Source organism: Tuber melanosporum (assembly GCF_000151645.1).
Source record: "Tuber melanosporum whole genome shotgun sequence assembly, scaffold_8, strain Mel28".
In the NCBI taxonomy this organism is placed as follows: domain Eukaryota; kingdom Fungi; phylum Ascomycota; class Pezizomycetes; order Pezizales; family Tuberaceae; genus Tuber; species Tuber melanosporum.
In genome coordinates, this window is record NW_003299128.1 from 439,018 (window position 1) to 463,321 (window position 24,304).

Consider the following 24,304-nt stretch of genomic DNA (forward strand, 5'->3'; position numbering starts at 1 on the left):
GTTAATAACTGGGATTAGATCGTGGTCTACTGCGTCCTCTGACCTCAAAAAAAAAGTCACTCCTTTTTGCACAAAACTACTGATGAGACTCGGTCTGGAAACCAGTCTTTACTCCATTCTTTACACACTGAGAAATAAAAAAGTAAAAACGAATGAAAAAAAAAAAAAAAGGGGGGGGGTTTTTTTTGTTTATTTTATACCTTCCCCCACCCAATCCGTGATTCTAACAACCGTTCTTACGATAGTAGTGAAGCGAGTGAAGGATTTTCTAAAAAAAATAAACAAGGTTTTTATAAAGTTGACCAAAGAGTGGGTGGGTGCGGCAAGATTAAGTTATTGTGGGACGGTGAGGTGCGACCTGCCACAACATCGCGAAAACCTCGAGCTCTCAACCCTATCCACTCTAAATTGTGTCTGAGTCGCGACCAAAATGAAAGGTCCTATTACCAGATCTCGTGCTCCTGAGCAAAGAGAGGGCCGTAAGAACACAAACCTCTATACTATATTGTGGCGGTGTATGTCATGATATAGTTGAACATTGCTAGGGAGAGCAGTGGCATCCCCGTCTCTCAACTCGCCGCGAGTGCTATTATGATACTACCGTATAGTACAGCAACGGTATCATACAAGTACCAATATGAAATACTGTTGCTACGACACTGGACAGTACGTTTAACTACGGGTATGGTAAAAAAAAATTTACCACCCATCATTAATCCCCACCTCCTTCTCCTTTGCAACCCTCGCATCATTGCACTCCCACCACCACTTGTGCGTGAATTCCTCGCTCTCACGATTATCCCATGGCTTCGGGCTGAGTACATAATGCACGTTCTTGACCTCATCGTCGTTCCAAATCTCCTTGTGACACCAGCGCAAGGTCTTGAGCGCATTGTAGACGTAACTGAGCGGGACCCAGCGGCCACGGAAGGTGTCGGAGAGGAGGCTCTGGTCAGCAAAGTCGTAGTTCTGGGTGGCATCGGGGGAGTTGAGGGTCTTGACGATCTGGTCGTAAAGCTTCTGCGAGGGCTGAACCACCTGGAGGCCACCGTTGCAGATGCCCAGGCCAATGGTGCTGGGTGCACCGGTCTTGAGGGCTTCTTCGGGCGTGGAGTGTTGGGAGGTGTAACCACAGTTCGAGGGGATCCTAGTTAATTGATTAATTGAACACCTAGAGGAGGGGGGGGGTATGTTTTGTTTAGGAGAAGAGGATGGAGAGGAAAGGCGCAGTACCAATCTTTGGGATAATGAGCCTTCTTCAAAGGATTACACACGCACGCATGCGACGCTGCAAATACCCTATCTCCCTCAATATCCAGCGCTATTTCCATCAACTCATCCATATTCTTGCGGACAATCATGTCGCTATCCAATTGAATCACACGTTCGTACTCTACCAATGAGAATGGCTGCAGTTTACCTATATTCCCACCCAACCCACTTCCTCATTAACTTCTTCCCTATTCCTCGTCTCTCTTCAGTAGGAACTTGAAAGGGACTTACTCCAGCAGTCATAAAACCTAACATCATTCTCATAGTCTTTGTGCGCGCTGGGCAGCAAGTATTCGATCCGCTTGGTGGGAATACTGCGCAACTTGAGCGCTTCGTGGCCCTCCGGCTCAAGGGTGTCCGTGTACAGAACTATCAGGGGGTACTTTGACCCGACGGACTTCAAGGAGAAGTCAAGTGCCAGTAGACCCGGAAGATACTTGGTATTGGTGAGGAGAGTTGTCCAGACTTATAATTGTCAGCCCTGCACTTTCTACCGCTTCGCTCAAACTATCCGGGGGCGGGCTGAAGATGTATATACCCTTAGGACTATCGATAGTAGTCATTCTTGCTAAGATTGTGGTATGATGCGATATGATGGAAGCGAGTCTTGTAGGGCAGAATAAGAATTGGGATGGGGGGTTAGAGATAGAATAGAGGGCAAAGAGCTGGAAGGAGGACTTTTGAATGATTGAGATATTCGGATTGTGCACAAAAAATTAGGGCGGGGTTCTCGTAGCGGGGCAGAGCAGACCCTTCCCGACGGACCTCTAGATTGCCGGTATGATACTATGCAGTACACTATGATAATTATTATATTTAATACTGCCGGCATTAAGTTGCATGCCCCAGGAAGTGTGTGGGGATGGGGGTTGGCACATTGGTATAGTAACTTCCGCCTACCGGTCCAGCGTTGGAAGCCGCTCACACCGTAGACGGCGGGGCTCCAGACTCAGTGAGGAAAAAGTAAAGAATTTCATCGGGCTTTCATCGGGCTGCCGTACCGGCATAGTAGAGGTTGCTCAACTACAAGATCAAAGTAGGGTGTCTAGATAGGGAATACGCGGGGAAACGATGCCGGAGTGTGGGAAAGGTATGAATGCGGCTATGCGTTAGAATAAGTTGATATATTTAATTGAACCGAATGGGCAGGCATCCGGCGCGGTTGCTTTGCCGGATTTCGGGATACTAGAATTTCGCCAGACTCGAGAAGCATATCTCCGACGTGAATCAAATCCTCCTTCCCCCTCATTCTCCTAAACAACCGTAAGCACATCCAACCCAAACCTCAACTCGAGGAACAAGGTATCGTATATTCATATTCGGTAACAAACGCCATTACAATACATCTCTCTCCCCTCAAATACCGGTGCACAATACCCTCCCTACCCGAGCGTTGGCGGCTTTCCAGCATGCAGCACACTCCAAACCCTCACCAAGCTCTCATACCCAACCGTGTCCCCAGCCCTAAGAACCGCCGCTGCGTCCACATTAAGCGGGGAATCCCATTCAGGGCTGGCAAGCAACTGCTGCACCGACGTCAATGTCGCCGAGATCGAGCACACTGCGGACCAATTGTTCGTGAGTAAATCTAAACAAATTTCCCCCGTCTGTCACGATATTAGCAACAGCATTTCCCGCAAGGGAAGCAGAGCGAGGGGGGGGACCTTGAGGTGAACATTCGGGTGACAAATGCTCGTCAAAAACTTCATTTCGGGGGCTTTATGTGGGTAGTTTTCGGGGATCTTGATGTCGATCTTCCAGCGACCACCCTCGTACGCGGTTCCTTCCGCGCCTTTTAACACTGTGGTCCAGTGGAAGAGGTCGTCTTCCGAGACGGGACCTAGGGATTCTAGCGCGGGATTGGGCTCTTTACGGTAGTTTGCGAGTTCGTTCATGATGCGGGTTGTCGGGCTCAAGGGGGAGGAGGAGGAGGACGCCATAATTATGGCGAAAAGTTGTGGGAGTGAAACTTTTGGTGGGTTGGAGCTGTAGGTGGTTTTGGTTCACTGTTATGGTGAGTTTTGGGGAAAAGAGAGAGGAGCTGGCTGAGAAGCATGGGTGAGTTGGCCAAGCTTTTGGACGTTGGGTGGAGCCGCAAATTGGAATATCAGAAATTCATGCGCATTCTACTGGCCGCCAATTATCCATGACTCCATCACAAAAGTTCCGTGGAAACCGAACGTTGTAAAAGGAAAGAGGAGATTGTTATTTTTCGTAGACAATTATGTACCCGAAAAGAAGCATCCACATTCTCAATCTACCCCGCTGAGAAAATAAAAATAAGGGAATCACCCACAGGACCCTCCCCCCTTTTAAGTCCTCAACCCAAGCAAGATATTCGACCCGGTCCCTCCACTCCCGCCCTCACCACCCCTCCCACCGGGCAAGTACGTAACATTCGGATTATTAGCCAAAGTCTGCGCAACCTCCTTCGCGGCCTCGATCCTACGAATAAAGATCAACCCATCACCAGCCTTATCCACAGCTCTGGAGATGGTCTCGGCACTTTCAGCCTCTCCCTCGGCACGGATGACATTCGCCTGACGCTCCTGCTCGGCCTTCTCGACGATGAACCTAGCCCTCTCGGCGTCCTGCTGCGCGATCTGCTTCTGTTCGACGGCGCGAGTGAATTCACGGCCAAAGGTCATGTGTGTGATGGAGACGTCCTCAAGCGCAATGTTGAATTCCTGCGCTCGCTTGAGGAGGTCGGCACGGATGCGATTGGAGACTTGCTCGCGCTGGGTGATGAGCTCTGCCGCGTCGAATTGGGCCACGATGGACTTTAGGACCTCGTTGCCGATGGAGGGGAGGACTCGCTCGTCATAGTCTTGGCCCAGGGACTATAATAATCCATTTTTTGTTAGAGTTTGATGCTGAGAAATTGAGGGGGAGGGGAGGGGAGGGGGAAGAGAAAGCAAACCTGGTAAATCTTAGGCAAAGCCTGCACTTCAGGTCTATGCAAAACCCTCAAGGTCAAAGATACCATCTGGAGATCTTTACTCCCAGTGGTGGTAGAGATATTCCTAGGCTTTGTACGTACATCGTAGATAATCGCCTTCTGCAACCACGGTACCAAGAAATGAGTCCCCTCATTAACGACCTATTCTCCCATATCAGCAACTTTCACCTCCATCTCATCTCCAACGTCCTTCGGAAACTAGCAAACAAACCTTCTCTTTAACCCCCGTCAACCTATCAAAAATCACCGCTCTGGTTCCACCCTTGACGTCATATACGCTCAATTGAAAAAGCGAAACTCCGACAGCAGCGGGAATCGCAAGACGGGAGATGAGATTGAGAGCTCCAGACATGTTTTTCAATTAACGTTGGCAGCTATGAAGTAGCAGGGAGAACAAGAAAGAGAAACGTGTGAAATTCTAGGCCAATCTTGCATCGACGCTTTTATTCCTCAAACTCAGGGCCCAAGCAATGGTGGGGTGGATGGATGGCGGGTTACCGGCTTAGTCATGACAACAAACAAAAGAAAATACGGTAGGGAACAAACCCGAGCCGGGAAACCCCGTCGATTTCTGCTCCTTGGCTTCCATCGTTCCGCTCAACTCCATTCAACTAACGACACCAGAGTCTACACCACCACGCACTACAAACTCCCCACTCTAACCTTCTCAACTCACCTAAATAGCAAAAACAATGGGCGGCGGAGAAAAAGTTCCCGGACAGTACGTTCCCCCCACTTCCTCCCCGCATAAAACACTAGACTGACAATGGTTTCAAAAACAGGTACATGGGCTGGTGGGGCAGCCTCGGTTCCCCTCCACAAAAGGGAATAACGACCTACACGCTCTCGGCGAATCGTCAACGTCCGCTGGCTGGTACCATGCATGCGGCCGTCTTCAATTCCTGGCGCAGGTTCAAGGGTCAGGTTCTGTACGTTGCGCCGCCATTCGTTGTTGCATACTTCGTTATGGACTGGGCTGTTAAGGAGTATGTATCTTTCTTTTCCCGATAGGGTTGGATGGGGTGGGCTGATTGCGGTGATGGTTTTAGGAATCACTTCTTGAATAGTAAGGAGGGGCGTAAGCTTCATGGAGCTGAGGAGGATTAGAGAGGAATTATTGGATTGGCTAGGTTTGTGAGCTGGGTGGAGCGGCTCCGGGGTTTTCTTTTGATAAATTGATGATTGATGGACGGGTGGATGGGTGTGTTTGCCCAGAGGGTTCCTGCGGGTGTTTGTGGTCAAATCAGACACCCCCGAGGGAACTCAGCTTACCTAGAGAATCGAAAATTAACCTCTTTGTTTTTTTCGTATGAGCCGCTCTAATATTGAGTTTCTATGTCACAGAGAAATACTACTGATACGGCCGACCAGTGAGGAAAGTTGAATGCTACTGAGATGAAACTTCAGACTCATTCCAACATCATCACCAATCAACTTTCAGTGTGGCATGACACCGAACTTGATGGCTTCTTATGATAACATAATATATATGCCTGCCCCCAAATATTAGCACTCCTGCCTAACCAGGAAACCCCACTGCTGCGGTATCATATCACAACTGTGGATCCTCCGACTCTTCCCACCCCTAATCATCTTATAAATGAGCTCCCGGCCTCCCCCACCGTCATTCCGTAGACCCGGGTAAACAGCTCCGCCCCGGAAGCTGTCGGGGGCCCCGGACGATGAGTTGGAGACTGAAGGCGAGTTAATACTAATTTGAAGAATATATGAGACGGCGCTTCATTAAAGAAAGAAACAAAAAGTGCTTATTGACTTGTCCTCCTACTCATCAGCGTACCCAAAAGCTGTCCTTCTTATAGTAACCGGCCATATCTATGTACATCAACATGACTCTTGTCAATCCCTCAATACCGATGTCCTAAGAGGTGCGACAGGTGCTCGTCATCACATTGAAGTCATATATCCGACAGAAAAAGCCCCGAATCCCTTCTCGGTGTTCAACAAGACAAATGCGCCCACCTCCTTGAACTTCGGATGGACAGGTCAGACGCCAAAGGCTTAAAGATGCTATAGCAGATATCGGTGAGTCCGACCTCCTAGACTAGTGCCTCGATGTGAGCCATGATGTGGAACTCGCACCTGATGGTAGTCCCCCCACGTCCACCAGGTCGTATTGCCTGTAGATTCCACGTGACTCCCTGAGTGTGCCGTCGCCGTTGGGCAGCCCCATCTTGCACTCCCCGAGGTATTCCCCCGGTTTGACGGATCTGCAGGCTGTAGGCTTCGAGGATGAGATATCCCTAGGGTGATTGCGCTGGCCGGATGTGGACGAAACGGAATGAACCTTTTCCCCCAAGTCCAGGAATGCTCTACATCTTCGACCTGGAATTTCACGGCTGATGGGATCACGAAAGTAAGAGAGAAAAAAGATCGAATCGGTGTATATAATACGAGATTAGACTACCCACCAATCTTGCTGGATGGGGCTCAGATCTGTTCACGTAAAGTAAACGGAAGGAGCACCACTCCTTGATCGGTCCTAACTGTCCATATTACCGTGATATCGTAGTTCCTATGAAATATCGAGGAATTGCTGTGGATTAGGCTAAACGCAACTCCCCATCCAGCAGAAAAATATCTGCATGGTGCAAGATACCCGATCCGTTTCCAGCTACTAGTCTCTAGGTGATCCAGCAGTGCAATGAATGCTCGAAACCAAGCCGTTTTGAAACATACCTTTCCTATCATTTCACAACCAATGTCAGTTTTCCTCCACCATCCTAGAGGAAAATATACTACCAGGGTATGATACTTGAAGTTTAAGTTAGTTAGTAAGTATTATATAATGCGAAGATTCAACCTGAATCACTATTTCCCCTCAGGTATCATAGCGAATTACTCCTCCAATATGGAATGCGATTTTCTTTAATTTAAACCGCTTTACTACTGATTTCTCTGCTAAATTGTTGGACAGCTCTGTTATAATATTAGGTGGTTATTGTATTTTTTCTTATTTTCCTCCGAACTGACAGATCTGGGGATAATTTTTTATCGATTCTCTTTGTTTCACTTTTCACTTATTCCCTGCTCTCCCATATATGTAGTAGACAATACTACCGTGGCCAAGCTGAAGTTGGACACCTACGCTGGTAATTCCCATAGAAAGTGACCAACTTCAACTCGGCCGCGAGAGTATATTGGCCTCTGGTATTTTCCAAGTTTGTATACCCTGTGATACACAGGAGTGACCACTTGTCCAAACAGATCATCTTTCATCCACATCCCGCCCGCTGCGCACACTGATACCGCAGACACCTGTGGATCTCTATTTCCGGGTTAACAGTACTGCCGCATGCTACTGCTTTCCTGCTCCAAGTACCATGTTGAGAAAGATTGTATCTATTGTACTAACTGCCGTGATAGTGAAGTAACAATAATAGGCAAAATATATCTTGAAGACTTTTAGATTATCCAAGCTTGCACGCTCTCTCTGACAAGAAGGCAGAAACTACCCCTTTATATACACTTTATCGTTACACGAGTACCGCCCCATACCAAGGAGATCTAAACAAGATACCAGAATATACTAGTATAGGAAATAGCGGTTCTCACAACACTACCACCATCAATTACAGCCAACCCGACACAAACTCGTCCAGGAAGTATGGCGAAATTTTGCAATGTCTATACACGTCTGCATACAGGGAGCACCGAAATCGTGTCCGTGAGCCAGTCGAGGGAACATGCACCTGGGTTACGGAACACCAAAAGTTTAAGGACTGGCTGGGAGGGAAGACATCCAATCTGCTCTGGCTATCGGCGGACCCAGGTTGCGGGAAATCCGTTATCGCTTCATTCCTTGTAACGCACCTGCAGGATCGAGAGGACTCCACCGTTTGCTATTTCTTCTTTAAAGATGACAGCGACTGACAGAGGAGCGCAACATTTGCTCTTTCCGCCATACTACATCAACTCTTCAAACATAAGAACAACCTCTATACATACGCCGAGAAAGAGTTTGAGGAAAAGGACAAGAGATTTGCGGAGGAGGTCGAGACGCTGTGGGAAATTTTGGTCAAGGCGGTGGTCAAGGGGGGGTGCGGCGATGTAATTTGTGTGCTAGATGCCCTGGACGAGTGTGAAGAAGTGTCTTTCGCTCAACTCATCGGCCATATAAATCGCCTCACGAAATCACAAACATCCAATGCACCTTTGAAATTTCTTGTCACCAGTCGCCCGTACCGCAGCATCGAGGGAAGACTTGGCTCACCCGCAACGACAATCCGGCTGAAGGGGGAGGACGAAGTAAACGCGATTACTAACGACGTTAATCGCGTAATAGATGAAGGCATTAAAGACCTGGAGTCGGACTGGGGCGGACTGGGGAGCTGGGATATTTGCGAGATCTCCTCAAATCTTCTGCCGATCGGACATTCCTCTGGGTTTCTCTTGTTTTGCAGATTTTGAAGGAGAGTGAGGATGACTCACACGAGGAGTTTACTAACATTACCTGTTCTTTTCCATCCGATCTAGCAGAACTTTATACCAAGATTCTTAACAAAAGCAGGCACCCCAAAAAAGCCCGAAGAATCCTGAATATAGTGGTAGCTGCTGCAAGGCCTCTCACACTTCGAGAGATGTATGTCGCGTTCAAAATCACGCGGGATCACAAGTCGATACAGGACCTCGAGCATCCGCCTCCTCAGTTCGGAAAAACGATAAAATATTTGTGCGGGCTTTTCGTGCGGATCATTGATTCGAAGGTTTATCTCGTCCACCAAACGGCAGGGGATTTCCTGATTAAAGGAACATCATCTGGCCAGGGGAAGTGGCAACATGCCCTGAGTGCCGTGGATTCAGACTTTATTTTGGCTGATATTTGCCTCTCTTACCTTTCACTACAAGACTTTAAAAGCGACCGCTCAGCACTGTTTGATACGAGCAGAAGTGCTAGAAGGGAGGCTGTCCACAAATATGCCCTTCTTGATTACGCAGCTAATCATTGGGTTGGCCACTTACAAGGTTCACAGGATCGGCAAATGGAGCTATTCGAGCTTACACAAGCGATTTGCAAGCCTAGGTCCAATAGATTTCTCACATGGCTCAAGGTCTACTGGGAAAATGAGGACTGGCGTCACCCGTTCCCTAATGACTTTTCACCTTTGATGATCGCATCGTGGCTTAGGCAGGGGAAGATAGTCGAGCGGCTGTTGGGGGAAGAACAAGGCATCAATGCTCGATCTGGATATTATGGGACGGCATTGAACGTAGCAGCTCTTCGGAAAGACGAGGATATCGCTCAGATGCTGCTGCAGAAGGATGTCAATTCCAATATATTTGGGAAGGAGTATAACATTTTGCGAGTGAAGAGGCCTCTCGATCTGAAGTGACTGGTTTAGAACTGATAATAACTTATCGTTTCTTGACAGACGGTATGTGAATTTTGTGCGATCAGAGGCAGGTGGTGCTGACCCAGGACATTCCCCGCAATACAGAAGGCAAGTTGAAGTCCTTGATCATGTCTCATCCGCGCCGTCGTGTTGCTGATTTCAGAGGCTTAGGAAATGCAGAGAGTAAGTGACTGTATTATAGATGTTGGCACGCGTCATGACTAACTCAAGATCGGGCAATGGGAGCAGAGTGTAAGTTAGCACCTCCAATACCGGGGAACAAAAGAGGAATGTTTGCTGATTTGTGAGGAGATGCAGGAGGTATGGGACTCTGGAAAGAGCACAGATGACCAGAGTGACAGCTAATTACAGAGCCGCGAGGTGTTGTATAGCTTGTGCGTAACCGGGCCAAACAAACTTAAGACGTGAGGCGATTACTAACCTCTTGCTCGCTAATTGTTCTAGGTTGTAAGTGAACAGGATCAACCACGGTTCCGGGCGGTCAATTGCTAACCACTGATTCGCTGAGTGTTGTAGGATGTGAGTGAACAGGATCAACCACGGTTCTCGGGTAAATCAATTGCTGACCTCCGGCTTGCTGAGTGTTGTAGCAAGTAGGTGAACAGGATCAGCGAGGAGTCAGGGCCGAGGTAATTGCTAATCTCTGGTTCGCCGAGTGTTGTAGGAGGTAAGTGAAGAGGATCAACCACGGTTCCGGGACGAGGCAATTGCTGATCTCCAGTTCGACGAGTGTTGTAGCCAGTAAGTGAACAGGATCAACTACAGTTCCAGCGCTAAGCAATTGCTAACTTCTGATTCGCTGGCTGTTATAGATTGTAAGTGAACAGGATCAACCACGGTTCTGGGGTGAGGAAATTGCTAACATCTAGTTCGCCGAGGGTTGTAGATTGTAAGTGAACAGGATCAGTCATGTTTCCGGGATGAAGCGGTTGCTGACCTCTGGTCCGCTGAGTGTTATAGCAAGTAAGTGAAAAGGTTCAACCACAATGCTGCGATGTGGCAATTGCTGATCTCTGGGTCGCTGAGTTTTATAGTCGGTAAGTGAACAGAATCAACCACGATTCTAGTACTAGGCAATAGCTCACCTCTGGCTCGGTGAGTGCTGTAGCCGGTAAGTGAACTGGATATACCACGTTCCTAGGATGAGGCAATTTCTGATCTCTGGTTCGCGGAGTCTGTAGTTGGTAAGTGAACAGGATCAATCGCAATTCTGGGATGAGGCGATCGCTGACCCCTGGTCCGCTGAGTGTTGTAGTCGGTAAGTGAACAAGATCAGCCACGGTTCTGGGACGGGCCATTGCTGACCTCCGGCCCGCTGAGTATTGTAGCCGGTAAGTGAACAGGATCTGCCATAGTTTTGGGTGCTGATCCCCGGCCCGCTGGGTATTGTAGCAGGTAAGTGTGCAGGATCACCACGGTTCCGGGACGGGGCAATTCTGATCTCTGGCTTGCTGAATATTGTAGGATGTAAGTGAACAGGATCAGCCACGGTTCTGAGATGAGGCAATTGCTGACTTCTGGTCCGCCGAGTGTTGTAGGAGGTGAGTGAAGAGGATCAACCACGGTTCTAGGACGAGGCAATTGCCGACCTCTGGTTCGATGAGTGTTGTAGCCAGTAAGTGAACAGGATCAGCAACGGCTCCTAGACAAGGTGATTACTAACCTCCGGCTTGCCGAGTGTTGTAGATTGTAAGTGAACAAGATCAACCACGGTTTCGTGACAAAGCAATTGCTGACCCCCGGTTCGATGAGTGTTGTAGTCAGTAAGTGAATAGGGCCAACTATGGTTTTAGGACGAGATAATTGCTGACCTCTCATCTTCTGATTGTTGTAGCCAGTGAGTGAACAGGATCAACAACTGTGCTTGGACGAGGCGATTACTGACCTTTGACTCGTTGGGTATTGTAGGCGGTAAGTGAATAGGGTCAACCCCGGTCCTGCGAGGCAATGGCTGACCTCTGGTTCGCTGAGTGCTGTAGTGGGTAAGCCAATAGCATCAACCACGGTGTTGGGGCGAAGCAGTTGCTGATTTCTGATCCACTGGGTGTTGCAGGTTGTGAGTGAGCAAGAGCAACTACGATTCTGAGACAGGGCAATTGCTGACCTCGCGCCTCCTGAGTGTTGAAGGATGTAAGTGAACTGGATCAACCAAGGTATCACAAAGCGATTACTGACCTCTGGCCCACTGGGTGTTGTAGGTTGTAAGCGAACAGGATCAGCCGCGGTTCTAGGATGCGCAATTGCTGACCGCCGGTTTGTGGAGTATTGTAGGACGTAAGTGACCGGGATCAACCACGGTTCTGGGATGACCCCATTGCTGATTTTTGGCCCGCTGAGTGTTGTAGCCAGTAAGTGGATAGGATCAACCACGGTTCTGAGATGATATAACCGCTGACCTCGGGCTTACTGAGTGCTCTAGATTGTAAGTGAACAAGATCAACCACGACTTTGGGACATAGCATTGATAACCTCTAGCTCGCTGAATGTTGTAGGTTGTAAGTGAACAGGATCAACCACGGTTCTGGGACTAGGCACCTGCTGATCTCCGACTCTCTGAATGTTATAGCAAGTAAGTTAACAGGATCAACCACGGTTGGAACGAGGTAATTGCTAACCCCAGCCTCGTGGAATCCTGTAGTGGGTAAGTGAACAGGATCAATCACTGTTCTTGGGCAACGCAATTGCTGACCTCTAGCCTGCCGAGTATTGTAGCAGGTAAGTGGGCAGGGTGAACACCGGTTCTCGGACGAAATTACTTACCTCTAGCTCTCCGGGTATTGCAGCAAGTAAGTTAGCAGGATCAATCACAGTATTGGGGACGAGGCAATTTCTAACCTCTGGTCCGCCGCGTGTTGCAGCAAGTGAGTGGGCAGGATGAACCCCGGTTCTAGGATGAGGCCAAGCCTTGCAATGGGCTAGCCCAGGTCGAAAAAAAGGCCGACCCGGCCAAGCCCAAGGAAGTATAGCCCGGGCTAACCCAACGAGCCCATCGGGCCTCCGCACAGGTGAACAGCCATAAAAGAGATGAATGCAGATCTATTAATACTAGATTAAAATACAGAATTGCCAATGAGAACAGATGGTGCTTGAAATAGGAGATGAACACAACACAGTGAGCAATAGTAGTGATTATTTTCAATAGAAAGAGTGAATTTTATATGGACTGCCAACTTCGGAGGTACTCAGTTGACTCAATCACTAACTTCCCATTAAGAGACTCCGGAGTACCCCATACCCACGAGGAAGGAAGTGTGCTTTTTCTCTTTTTTCATGATTGGTTGATACTGGCATTTGGTGGTAATAGGCAATCGTGGTCTAATTCCTGATCCCAAGTGTTCTGAACCTGGAAGCTCAGACTCGTAGAATCGATGGTGATGAAATTCTGCTTGTGGACTTGGTGATCACAGAATAGGTGGAGGACTTGAGAGAAAACTACCGCTGTTAGAAGAGAAGCTCATCAGGTTTGTATTGGTATTAGGAACAAATGGAAAGCGAGATCAGAGGTCAACTTAGGTGTGGGAAATAGGAAGGAGGGAGATACCGAAAAGATCTGATATTTCAATGGGTGGCAAGACGAGATCTGAACTTTCAAACCTCCAAACTGCGCGACAATCTGAGAGCACATGAATCCAATATGGATTAGTTCTGCACTAAACATTCTAGATATAGAGATGGTTGGGTTGGATTTTACCGCTTGTAGTAACGTGCTTCCGGAAAGCCATGTGCTCGGACAATCATTTCCCTGGTGATACGGATTGCAAGACACCATACAAACCTTAAAAATAAGGCTAATCCTTGGCCGGGCTTGTCCCCCCCTCAGCCCGGCCCAGCCCAAGGAAGCCCATGAGTGAGCCCAGCCCAATGAGCCCGACCCAGCCCAACGAATAGCCCGGGCTAGCCCAACAAAGGCCCGACCCATTGCAAGGCTTGGATGAGGCATTTGCTTACCTCTGGCTCGCTGGGTGTTGCAGCAAGTAAGTGAACATGGTCAGCCACGGTTCTGGGACGAGGCAATCGCTAATCTCTGGCTCCCTGAGTGTTGTAGCAAGTACGTGAACAGGATCAGTTCCGGCTCTGGGACACGGCTATTGCTGACTTCCGGTTCACTGAGCCTTGTAGCAAGTAAGTGAGCAGGATCAACCACGGCTCTGGGACGAGGCAATTGCTGACCTCTGGCTCACTGCGTTCTAGGAAGTGAGTGAGCAGCATCTACCACGGCTCCGGGACCAGACGATTGCTGATATCTAGCCCGCTGAGTCTTGTAGTTGGTAAGTGAGCATGATCAAACAGTGTTCTATGACGAGACGATTGCTGACCTCCGGCCCGCTGAGTGTTGTAGCAAGTGAGTGAATAGAATCAACCACGGTTCTACGAGGCAATTGCTGACCTCGGACTCGCTGAGTCTCGTAGTTGGTAAATGAATAAGATCAAAAAGTATTCTGGAACGAGGCAACTACTGACTTCAGGCTCGCTGAGTCTTGTAGTGGGTAGGTGAACAGGATCAGCCACAGTGCTAGGACGAGGAAGATGCTGACTTCTGACTCGCTGAGTGTAGAAAGTAAGTCAACAGGATCAACCAAGGTTCTGGGACAGCGCAATTGCTGATCTCTGGCTCGCTGCGTGCTGTAGCAAGTAAGTAATCAGGATCAACCACGGTTCCGAGATAAGGCAATTGCTGACCTCTGGTTCGCTGAGTATTGTAGCAAGTAAGTGTGAAGGATCAACCACGGTTCTGGGATGTGGTAATTGCTGACCTCTCGTTCGCCGCCTGTTCTAGCAAGTAAGTGATCACGGCTAAACACGGTTCTGAGACGAGACAATTGCTGACTTCTTTCTCGCTGAGTGTTGTAGCAAGTAAATATGACCAACCATAGTTCTCGGACGAGGCGATTGTTAATCTCTGGCCCGCTGAGTGTCCTAGGATGTAAGTGGGCAGGATCAAACACAGTCCTCGGACGACAGCTGCTGATACCCGGCCACTTGGTCCCCTTATGCGGTAAGCTGCACTGCGTACTCCCGGCCGTTTCTCGATTCTACTTTACTGACGTGTCTCTCCCGCGGGCATAGCTTGTATGAAATTCACAATTTCTAACGGCCTCGCTTGCTGTTGATACCCGGCTAACTTACCACTTGCTCTCCTCAATAGGAGGTAAGTATTGCAGATCACCAGATAGTATTACCTCTTCTGAAGGCCAACCAATTACTGCTTGTCACTCTTAGTTTGTATGCAAACCTCTAGGCACACTGCCGCAAGTTATAACGCATACTTGTTATTACATCACAGCTCGTTAGTATTTATATATCATATTCCCTCCTCTCAGCTCTCCCCCTGACCCTCTATGCTTCTCACAACTATTTGAGCAACATAGAAAGTGAGTATTGCGGTTTGATTACTATTAACATTGTAAACACAAGATATCTGTTAACCTTTCCTATAGCGTGTGAGTCATTCCGGTTTACTGTCCCCGCTCTCATTACAGATCATTATTGACCCGCTGTAGTTTTGCATGTCGGACGCACCAGATCAGCACGCCGAGCCTACCTCGGACATGGCCTTGTCCTAGGCGACTGGTCTGGCGGCCTGCAGGTATTATGTCCTGCTTGTTTCCGCGAATCCTTAAATGTCTTCCCAACCGTCCCAGACGGAAGGTCCACAGTGGATTATGGGCTGGTGACCCGTCGCTCACTCGTTTAATACGTTTACTTGCTCATACTGACGGAGCCTTTTGCACACCCTAGGTTGTCGTCAAAGAGGTGCTTGGTTGATGGGTAGGATGTCTGTTAGGATGGAGGAATTATGTGATAGTATCATATAATAGCTCGAGGGAAATATGGTACTACAAGTCAAGAATTCCAGCCCATACGGGGCAATTCACATCCTTCTCGACCAAACCATCACTCCCCATCACTCCCAATCACTCGCCTCCCGTACTCCACCCTCTCGAACGACGGACCAGAATCCCAACACTTTGAGATGCGCATCCCTGCGCTGAACTTGATTCCCTCCAAGATGCCATCAAAGAAACTCCCGCCACTTCCCTCTCTGCCCCTGTCCCCCAAGGTTCACAACTTCTCATCACCGATTGCCATTACCTACGGTATGATACTCACCATCTCCAATAGCCGAAATCGACAACGAACCGCTGCGGTGCTATGAGTAATGACTACTCTAACCCGGCACCGAGCAGTAATGTATCAATGCACTTCATCTTCCCTTCCCTGCCCTCATTCCCATGGGAGAAACGCCAGAGCCGCATACGACACCTAAAACAGTCCGCAAGGAGGGGGGGGGTTCTTTTTTTCTTTTTCCCACTTCGGTTCCTCCCTTTCTCTACTCGTACAATACAGTACGAGTACGGCTACACAACGGTCCGGTTGTGGAGATGAAGGTTTCCCCTCCACCATAAGGAGCAGCCACGGCTGGCTCGCGTAGCTTGTAGGGGGGGGAAAAAAATTGCCGATGACATGCACGTGGCGGCGCCCTGAAGGAAGCTTTTTCTTCTTTTTTGTCAATTTACCGTACCTCTTTCCTGTGCGATGGCGGAAGGGAGAGGTCCGGGTTTGTCATATCTGAAATTGCTCAGCTCAGCCTGGTGTCGGGTGAATTCGTTACGTTAGATTATGGAACCGGTAGCGGGATGTGATAATGAGCAAACGCCCTGGGGTTTCGGTTCGGGTCAGTGCGCGCGCTTTCATCTCCTTGGGTTCAATATAATTTATTCATCTCCTTGGGGGACCTGATTGATTGATTGATCAACTCGTACAATTTATGATAGCGACGGATAGATACAGTTTTCAACGGGGGCATGACGAAAACTGGCGGGTTATGATATACTCACAGGCATCAGTGCATAACAGCTATTTTTCTTTTTTTTACCTATGATACTAGGTACAAGCACCATACCCGGGAGTATGTTTTCGCAGAGTTAATTTAGGTTAACCCGAAAATTAATCCCCGTCTTGTGCGAAAACATATCCCTGGGTGGTTGTACAGTACCGTACCTACGTTCACCGACGACTGCCCGATGGATTGCCGGTGACAAGGGGTTTGGTGAGGTGGTGATAGCCGCAGGCGATTACAAATTGGTAAAAAAGTTCCTGGTGAGATGCGATATCGTACCGGGACTCGTACAGCGTCGGCACGGCAGTGGATCGGATACAAGCGAGCGAGCGAGTGGGAAGAAAGTACCGGTATCATAGGAAAAGGGGGGGATGAAGAAAGGGGCCTTCTATCATCCCGCATTCTCAAGGAGGGGGGAAGAGAAATAGCGGTGGGTGATTGAATGAGAGAGTGAATAAATGTAGACTAATCGTCAAAAGGTAAATTCTCCACCGACTGTGCTTCGCACGTTAGAGTCAACTTGCGCCGTTAGTTAGGGGTGTTTGTTCTATCTTGCTTACTGCTCTTAAGTGTTGTTAAGGGGTTGATATGGAAAGCACTGCCGGTAAGTCCGATGCCATCTTCAGGTCCAGACCACAGTATTACTCGTATAGAATCTCAAATAACTGGACCGTGTCGTTCAGCCCCTCTGAAAGACATTGCTCTCTGAAAGACACCAGAGGAGGCGACTCCAGGGGCATAGCACACGGCCCAATTACCCGAAATCTCACTTGCACGGCGCTGAATTGTAGATCAGGTGGAGTCCGACGACAACTTTGAAATCAGCGCTCAAACCCGCTGTCACAACATCCGATGGCAGCGGGGACACAGGCAAGCTCATCATTTACCCTCTCAAGCGAAGGTGCGAGCAAGGGTGCGGTCTTGACGGAGTAAGCAGGCAACACTCGTCCAGCAGAACCCCACCCACCCACACTCCCCAAATAGCGAGACAAAATCAAAAATCCTACAATGGATTCACCACTCCCCGCTAACCCGATTCTCTTCCACTCCCCAGCACATACGGAATAGAGGAGGGGGGGGGGAAAAGAAGGAAAAAAGGAAAAACAACCGCAAATCAACAGCTAGTACTGTACTGTACCGGTAGCACTCATACGAGTGGGGATTGTTCAAGAATCTATCATCCTGGTGGAGAAATGTTTCGATGAAACAACCAACGAGCTTCTCCGACTGGAATTTTACTCCTGGCATCGCACAGAACCAGGAAACATTTCTGCCCTGCGCAACCATAATTGATAAACGCCCCGCGGAATCCCATCCAGTGGAATACCTGTTCTCTAGCCCTTCGCTCCCAGCAAAACCTACCATCCCCGTACCTTACTGTACTAGTACTAGTACAATGCAATTGGGGCCCGGGAACCCTCTTTTTTCCACTCCTCCCTTCCTTGTTCGAATATCGGTATGGTAACTTGCCGTGCAGAAAAAAAAAAACTGGAATAATCGAGAAGCACGCTAGGACATTCGAATCCCCTCCGGATCCAAGGATCAAGGGGAGAGAAAAAAATGCAGCGAAAAGGTTTCTCTATTCCAGCCCTCAGTCACACGAAGAAAAATACAAGTTATGATATGCTAATTCCTGTTGGCCCAATGGTCGCTAAATTACCGCACTAAAGCTATCTTTGGGTGCGCAGCTTCAACTCGACCACATAAATATACTGGACTGTACCGTACTCGTAGATGAGTGACTGCAAGGCCGCAGCCTCATTGTTTTATGGAGACCTATAATCCGCACATTGGTGACTGTACTGAGCTGTCTGGGAACCTTGGAGGGACCATTTCAGACTCCAGGCACCACCGAAGCCTTAAGTGGTGCCCGGTCTTGGCGAAAAACCAGAAGACGAGAAAATACGGCATCATACCATTCCCTACGAGTACAGTACTTGTAGTGCTATGTGTAACACGCAAATACAAGGGTTGATACTAAGTCAGGTGGAATGATCGGAATTGAATACAATTCCTTCCAGTAGGATTTTGAACGGCGATGGACTAAAACTTGAACGTCCAGGGTTATACTTGTAATATAATAGCAACAGAACACCACCACGACTTTGGGATAAGTGGGGGGAAATGGGGAAAGTTCATTCTCACTCCACTTGCTCCCTGCTGTACGAGTACGGTACTCAACCAACAACAGTAAACTAGACGGTAAAGGACAAGGAGCATAAACCATAACCGAATCATCCTCCCATCCCCCATGTATCACCACCCATATTCACACGTGTTTCCCTTCCACTCGTACCTTGAACACTCCCGCGCTACCTACGTAACACATTAAAGGCGGGCTTCACAAATACTCCGACTGTCCGTAGCCCCCACTCCGCCGCGGGGGCAGTCCCTCAGACACTCTCCCATAATACTCCCGACGGATATCGTACATCATCCCCTCACCTAGATTCGTTAATCCAAGGCATAGCTTATATCCGAAACCCTTATTCGAACAATGAAACAACCTCGCGAGCATCCGAGCATCCGAGCATCTGAGCATGCCGAGCAGCATTTGTCATTCCAGCACCCTTCCTCCCTCCGAATCGGATTACTCGTGCCAAGGTTGTGTGTGTGTGTGGCTGGTCTGCTCCCCCCGCAATCATCATACCCGAAAACTCGACGTATCTAGCTTGCACGAGTAGCATGGAGGGTGAGATTATGGGACTTTTGCAAAAAAAAAACTTTGGAAGTTAATAGGACTCTACCCAACTAATTTGTCAAGAATTACTTAATTTGGGAAGGTGTGTTTTTATCATAGTTTCTACCTCTTTTTCCGAGAATTCTTCCGTTCCTTTTCTAAAATAAAAACAAGCATAAAATTATCGTATATGCGCCTCTTTCAATTAGATATATGCAAAGAGCACCCCATCCCTCAGAATGCCGCTTGGTACCACACCTGTACGTGTCATTGATTTTATATATCTACGAATCTCGGCGACACCAATCACGGCCAGTATATATAGGAGGAAAACGCTTGCGCGGTGGAGAGAGTGGATGTGTTCGACGGACAGTTCGGAAAAAGGTGTGAAGCGATTTGATTCAAGAGTCGAGGTCTCCTGTATATAATATGTACAAGAAGAGGATGCATGCCAAGAGGCAATACACATACAAAAATCTAGGTCGATGCACTCTGACATATTTCTATGGGGACTATTCCATCAACAACTTCTCCGCCTCCTTGACAAATTCTCTCATTTCCACCTTGTTTCCATCAATGGGCTTCATCATCCTGACTGCGGTTCTTAACACCGGTCCCTGCGTTGTTGACACCGGGCCGGCGTAACGAGGCTGATAAACTCATTGCATTAATAAACTCAACCTCGCTCTTAATATCGGCAAGCTCGTCATCAACATGGGCGCGGAGACGGGCGAGCACAGCTTTGATATCCCGGCGCCCGCACCGCTCATTGGCGACGAGCACTCCCACACCGCCCAAACCTACCGCGAGGGTTTGATTCTCCTGAGCCCATTCTGGTGGGGAACGCGGGATTCAGTCAATCTACTCGCTCAATCTCCACGAATATCGGGAAGGGAAAAAACCCACTGCCGATACTTTTCAAGGTAGCAATTATTTTCGTAGCGGCAGACATTGTTGCAGTTCGCTGTATATGTGCTTGTGCTTGTCCCCGGACCTATTCCGTCGTTTCTTACTATTAGCCTCGTAAAATGAAGGATGCGCGCGTTGCCCAACTGACCTTGATCTCGCGATGTTGCGTTGAGAAGAATGAAGGTTTGTGAGTCCGAGCCAGTGGACGTTTCCTCGGTGAAATTTTATAGTCCCTGGATATAAGTCATGGTCGGTGGGGCAAGGTATCGTACCGCTGAAAACACTCCGTAATCGGCAAAACTCGATCCCAACTTGAACCCTCAGTGATTCGAGAACCCTAATAGGTATGGACAAACCATAGAAAAATGTACTTGTTTTATGATGCATAAAAATTCCAATTTCTACAGCCTGACTACGCAAGACACATCTGATCAGGCTGAAATTTTGCTATTGTGAAGTCCATATCAGGAGATGATACCTAGAAATGATTTATACATAATCAATCGAGGTTTAAATGGTGTTGTTGGGTCGCTGCAAAAAATGGCCTACTTTTGATGTCAAAGATGCAGGTGACGATCACCTTTTGCCAAGGGACTGTCGTTGCAGAGCTACAGTTACCCTACTTTCGGCCAAACTTTCTTAGTATCATACGTCGCCAAGAAAGGAGTGATGCAGCCAGGAGTGATCACAAACGCTACAACCCAGCAGATGTGTGATCCCACGCAATGTCGGAATGATCAGGGTTTTTTTCTTTTCTTCGATAATCCTAGAGTGAATATTTATCTGACATACTGGCACTCACTAGAGCACAAGTCTGGGATATGGACTGCCAGTATATAGAAATAGAGTGAGCACTTGTTTTAGTACCAATACGGGGTGAACAAAACCTATGGTTTGAGCAATCACGGATAACTGCTGGAGATAGTGCGAGGAGCTCGGCTACCGGAAACTGGCGAATTTGAAGTTCTGTACAAGTAATTGTGTGACATGAGGCTAAGAAAAAATATCGGGATCCCTAGTATGATTGTCACAATTTCAAATCCACTAACTTGAAAACTACGGTAAGCGTTCGGGGGCTTGGCTACAGCTGTTCCACCAAGGTTCCCATACCGTTCCAAGTACAGCACTCCAGTACCAGCCCTTTGAAACGCTACGCTAGCCCATCCTTTCTACCAACCTGCGCCGGAGGGACAGCCAAAACTCCAAATACTGTTTGGGATTCCCAAGCTAGCGAACGCCAAAGCACGGAGGGGAGAAGACAAAGGATATGAGATGACAAATGATGGGGAAGCGGCATACCAGGGTTGAACGAGGTACGATAGGGAAGTTGAGAGAAAGATAGAGGGGGGGTGTGAAGGAAAGGCTACCGGTGGCAGTGAAAGGAACCAAGGATGAAAGGAGATAATTCTGGGTGGCTGGTATAAGCTGAATTGAACGAGTTCTTCGAGTGATACTTTGTGATATCCCGGCACCTCCATGCTCTCTCCCCTTAAAAGACCATGTATCATAATATCATACCAGCGTCACCATTGTTTGTTCAGCTCGCCAGAATGGAGTAAGCAAGGGTTTCTTCTTTTTCTTTTAATCGCTGTGCTGTATTGTACGCCAGAAGTACCCTACCGTACTCGTTCAACGCAACACTGTGGGGCAAAAAAATAAAAAGTTAAGCTTACTTTTTCCCACTTATTCCATATTTTCGCTTCTTTCCTTTTGTCTACCCCCTCCCCCCTCCTCTTTCTTTTTCCGAGCACGCGCAGGATCAGAGTTAGTGGCTTGCTCCGAGTGCCAGAGGAAATGCGCCTTCTGCCGTGTGAAAACTCCGATCGGACCGGTGTCGTCAACTTGTACCGGTAAGTACGGTGCGGTACGGGTGGCTTTTGTACTGTGCCAGTATGTTATTTGCATCGGAGAAGGTAGTTGGTGATTTTTGCTAACTATGAGAGACCCTTTTTCCCCGTCCTTTGCGTTTCCATCCTTCTCTTTTCTTTTATTCTTTTTTTCGGGCCCCGTTTGGCACGGCCGAGGAACGGTGTTTTATCGCACTCCTGTTGCAAATGAAATATTTTTAAATCCTGCACTTTTTTTTTTGGCAACAGCTCGGTGAACAGGTGCGGGCCTCCTAATTGATTTTTGTGCTCATCGCAATGGTCGGTAAGGTAGTTTCCATGCGCGTGGGTCTCTGGCCAGAGGGATCCGAGTTTTTAGCAAAAGCTGAGTTTTCAAGAAAAATGGCGTTTCTTATATGCTGGCTTGCCAAACAGGACCTTAAAACTACCTTTGGGTGTGATATGTTTTCTATGGGTTCACTCGAGTGCGCATCGTATACGGTACCACTGCTTTACGGTCACCGGCTACAATGCCTCTCTACTTCGGTGCTACTGTACTGGTACAGTACTGTATGATACCGTGAAAGTGATTTCTGCATGGGGATGGCGGAGGAGTGGTTTGGGATAAAGTGGGGGGGATGGTGGCTTAATTTATTAGTGGTTGGGTTCTGCCATCCAGGTCTATAGTAACAAAGAGGGATCGAGGGATTGGTGGCGTACAGTACAGTACCGTACTCTAGATTATTAGTTGTGGCAGGCAACGTAATATGATACATTAAGCTACAGAAAGAATGCGGACAAAGTTTCCTATTATTGTCGCGATTTCTTGAAATGGTTCGAGGCTTTCGGTACTCGAGTACCGGTACAGTGTTTGCATCCCAGCGACCACTCGCTGGCGCTGAAATCCCAACAAGTAAACTCAGGAGTCGGTCAATCCTGGGGATTCTCTCCCCGGAGCTCTGCCCTCTCACCCATCCTAAACGCCCTCTCTCTCTCTTGCTGCTGCTGTACCAGTACACGTACTGGCATCCTATCCCGCCAATACCCCCCCCCCAAGTCCGGCCACTGTACTCGAGTACTGTAATTTCCCCCCCCTTTGCTTTTCTTTCTTATCTATGGGATTTCGTGCTTCCCAAGATCCAGAGGTGTGACTTCAGGTCGCGTGGCAACCCGAGCAAGCAGTAACCCTGCAGAAAATGATACCCTTTGCAAAAAGGTTGGTCCACCGGTATTATAACGGGAGAGCAGAAACACACGATGGTACAAGTGTGGTTTCTTTCAAGAAGGCAGGATAACTGACCCTTGCTGCACAGACCGCCTCCCCTTATCAGTTCGCAAGGTTTTCCTCGGCCGGTTTATATATCGCATTTGATGGGCTTTGATTCGGCAGTTCCGTTCCCTTGCCCCTATCATAGAAGGAAGGATGGAAGAGGGGGGGAATATTACGAGTAACAAAAGCGGATTTTGGAAACTTGCCGTGAAGAAACCCCATTCTACTTGTAAAGATCTCGAGACCCGTGGATGTGTGCTTGTCCCAGGCCACGAGCGCCCGAAAACGGGGGGAGTATTTTTGCATTGGCGGTCGGATACGCACAGATATTTTACCATATATTACTTTAATCCCTGTTTTTCGGGTACCCATGGCCTGGGACAGGTATCTAAGTTTACTTACTGTGCGAGTAGCGGGGAAGCCGATTATCCAATCCCATCTCAATGTGAGGTCTAAATCGGATCGTGCTGTTTCAATTGAGGCATCCTTTGTCTTTTAGATTCATTTTTTTTATACTTTTTTCATTTCTTTACTTTTTCTTCTTCTTCCTGACTGATGGACTCCTTTTTTCCCTCCTCTGGGAGGGAGAGAGAGAGGGAGTTTCTACCAGTAAAAGACACATCTTTCCTGCTTGGCGCTCGCTGTCCGGGCAGAGTGCGGATTGGGCGTCTTTCCCGCATTGCCGTGCCGTTTCTTCGCGAGTTGAACCCTTGCTAGCATCTATCTTGGCTTTGAGATCAGGTAGCATGGCGCTCTCCCCACCTCACCGCCTCCTCCGAAGACAAGCGGACGCCGGTTCGCTGGGGCACAATTCATTACATTTTCGGCTGATCTTGCAGGTCGTATATCATAAAGAACTGCCTACATATCATGAGCCGAATGATATCGAAGCATCGGATAGTTGGCAGCTCCTTTGGCGGTGGTAAAACGCTCATCCATCACCGCAGCGCGCATCGTAGTTAGGAGGAAGTGAAGGTTTGGGACAATTGAGTGCGATTGGAATATTCTCCCCGCCCTTCGACGGTAACTTCCACGCTGGAGGGGGGTGGTGGTGGAAGAGGCCAATTTCTGCTACTCGAGTACTGCCATTCCTGCCAGGGGGGGGGGTAACTGAGCGGCTGCGGGTATAATAATAACAACCGTGGATATTTCTCGGTACAGTACAGTACAAGTAC

At 48.4% G+C, this 24,304-nt stretch overlaps 6 protein-coding genes; 1 reads left to right on the top strand and 5 right to left on the bottom strand.

Moving 5' to 3' along the window:
* Window positions 1–699: 699 nt before the first annotated feature.
* Window positions 700–1,835, bottom strand: GSTUM_00011097001 (uncharacterized protein; the record flags this gene model as incomplete). The annotated part of the gene is made up of 4 exons (XM_002841711.1): window positions 700–1,147; window positions 1,234–1,420; window positions 1,504–1,737; window positions 1,811–1,835. The coding sequence occupies 4 exons, from the start codon at window positions 1,833–1,835 to the stop codon at window positions 700–702; spliced, it is 894 nt and encodes a 297-aa protein (XP_002841757.1).
* Window positions 1,836–2,551: 716 nt separating this feature from the next.
* On the bottom strand, window positions 2,552–3,280 carry GSTUM_00011098001 (uncharacterized protein). XM_002841712.2 has 2 exons: window positions 2,937–3,280; window positions 2,552–2,879 (listed from the first exon to the last, which is right to left on the bottom strand). The coding sequence occupies exons 1-2, from the start codon at window positions 3,210–3,212 to the stop codon at window positions 2,655–2,657; spliced, it is 501 nt and encodes a 166-aa protein (XP_002841758.1). The 5' UTR covers window positions 3,213–3,280; the 3' UTR covers window positions 2,552–2,654.
* A 178-nt stretch (window positions 3,281–3,458) lies between these two features.
* On the bottom strand, window positions 3,459–4,683 carry GSTUM_00011099001 (uncharacterized protein). XM_002841713.2 has 3 exons: window positions 4,443–4,683; window positions 4,193–4,372; window positions 3,459–4,112 (listed from the first exon to the last, which is right to left on the bottom strand). The coding sequence occupies exons 1-3, from the start codon at window positions 4,581–4,583 to the stop codon at window positions 3,585–3,587; spliced, it is 849 nt and encodes a 282-aa protein (XP_002841759.1). The 5' UTR covers window positions 4,584–4,683; the 3' UTR covers window positions 3,459–3,584.
* A 152-nt stretch (window positions 4,684–4,835) lies between these two features.
* On the top strand, window positions 4,836–5,530 carry GSTUM_00011100001 (uncharacterized protein). XM_002841714.2 has 3 exons: window positions 4,836–4,952; window positions 5,014–5,217; window positions 5,281–5,530. The coding sequence occupies exons 1-3, from the start codon at window positions 4,924–4,926 to the stop codon at window positions 5,336–5,338; spliced, it is 291 nt and encodes a 96-aa protein (XP_002841760.1). The 5' UTR covers window positions 4,836–4,923; the 3' UTR covers window positions 5,339–5,530.
* A 10,686-nt stretch (window positions 5,531–16,216) lies between these two features.
* On the bottom strand, window positions 16,217–16,964 carry GSTUM_00011101001 (uncharacterized protein). XM_002841715.2 has 1 exon: window positions 16,217–16,964. The coding sequence occupies exon 1, from the start codon at window positions 16,844–16,846 to the stop codon at window positions 16,535–16,537; it is 312 nt and encodes a 103-aa protein (XP_002841761.1). The 5' UTR covers window positions 16,847–16,964; the 3' UTR covers window positions 16,217–16,534.
* Window positions 16,965–19,524: 2,560 nt separating this feature from the next.
* Window positions 19,525–20,076, bottom strand: GSTUM_00011102001 (uncharacterized protein; the record flags this gene model as incomplete). XM_002841716.2 has 2 exons in its annotated part: window positions 19,525–19,957; window positions 20,031–20,076. 2 exons carry the CDS (start codon window positions 20,074–20,076, stop codon window positions 19,698–19,700), a joined length of 306 nt encoding a protein of 101 aa, XP_002841762.1. The 3' UTR covers window positions 19,525–19,697.
* Between the last annotated feature and the right edge of the window lie 4,228 nt (window positions 20,077–24,304).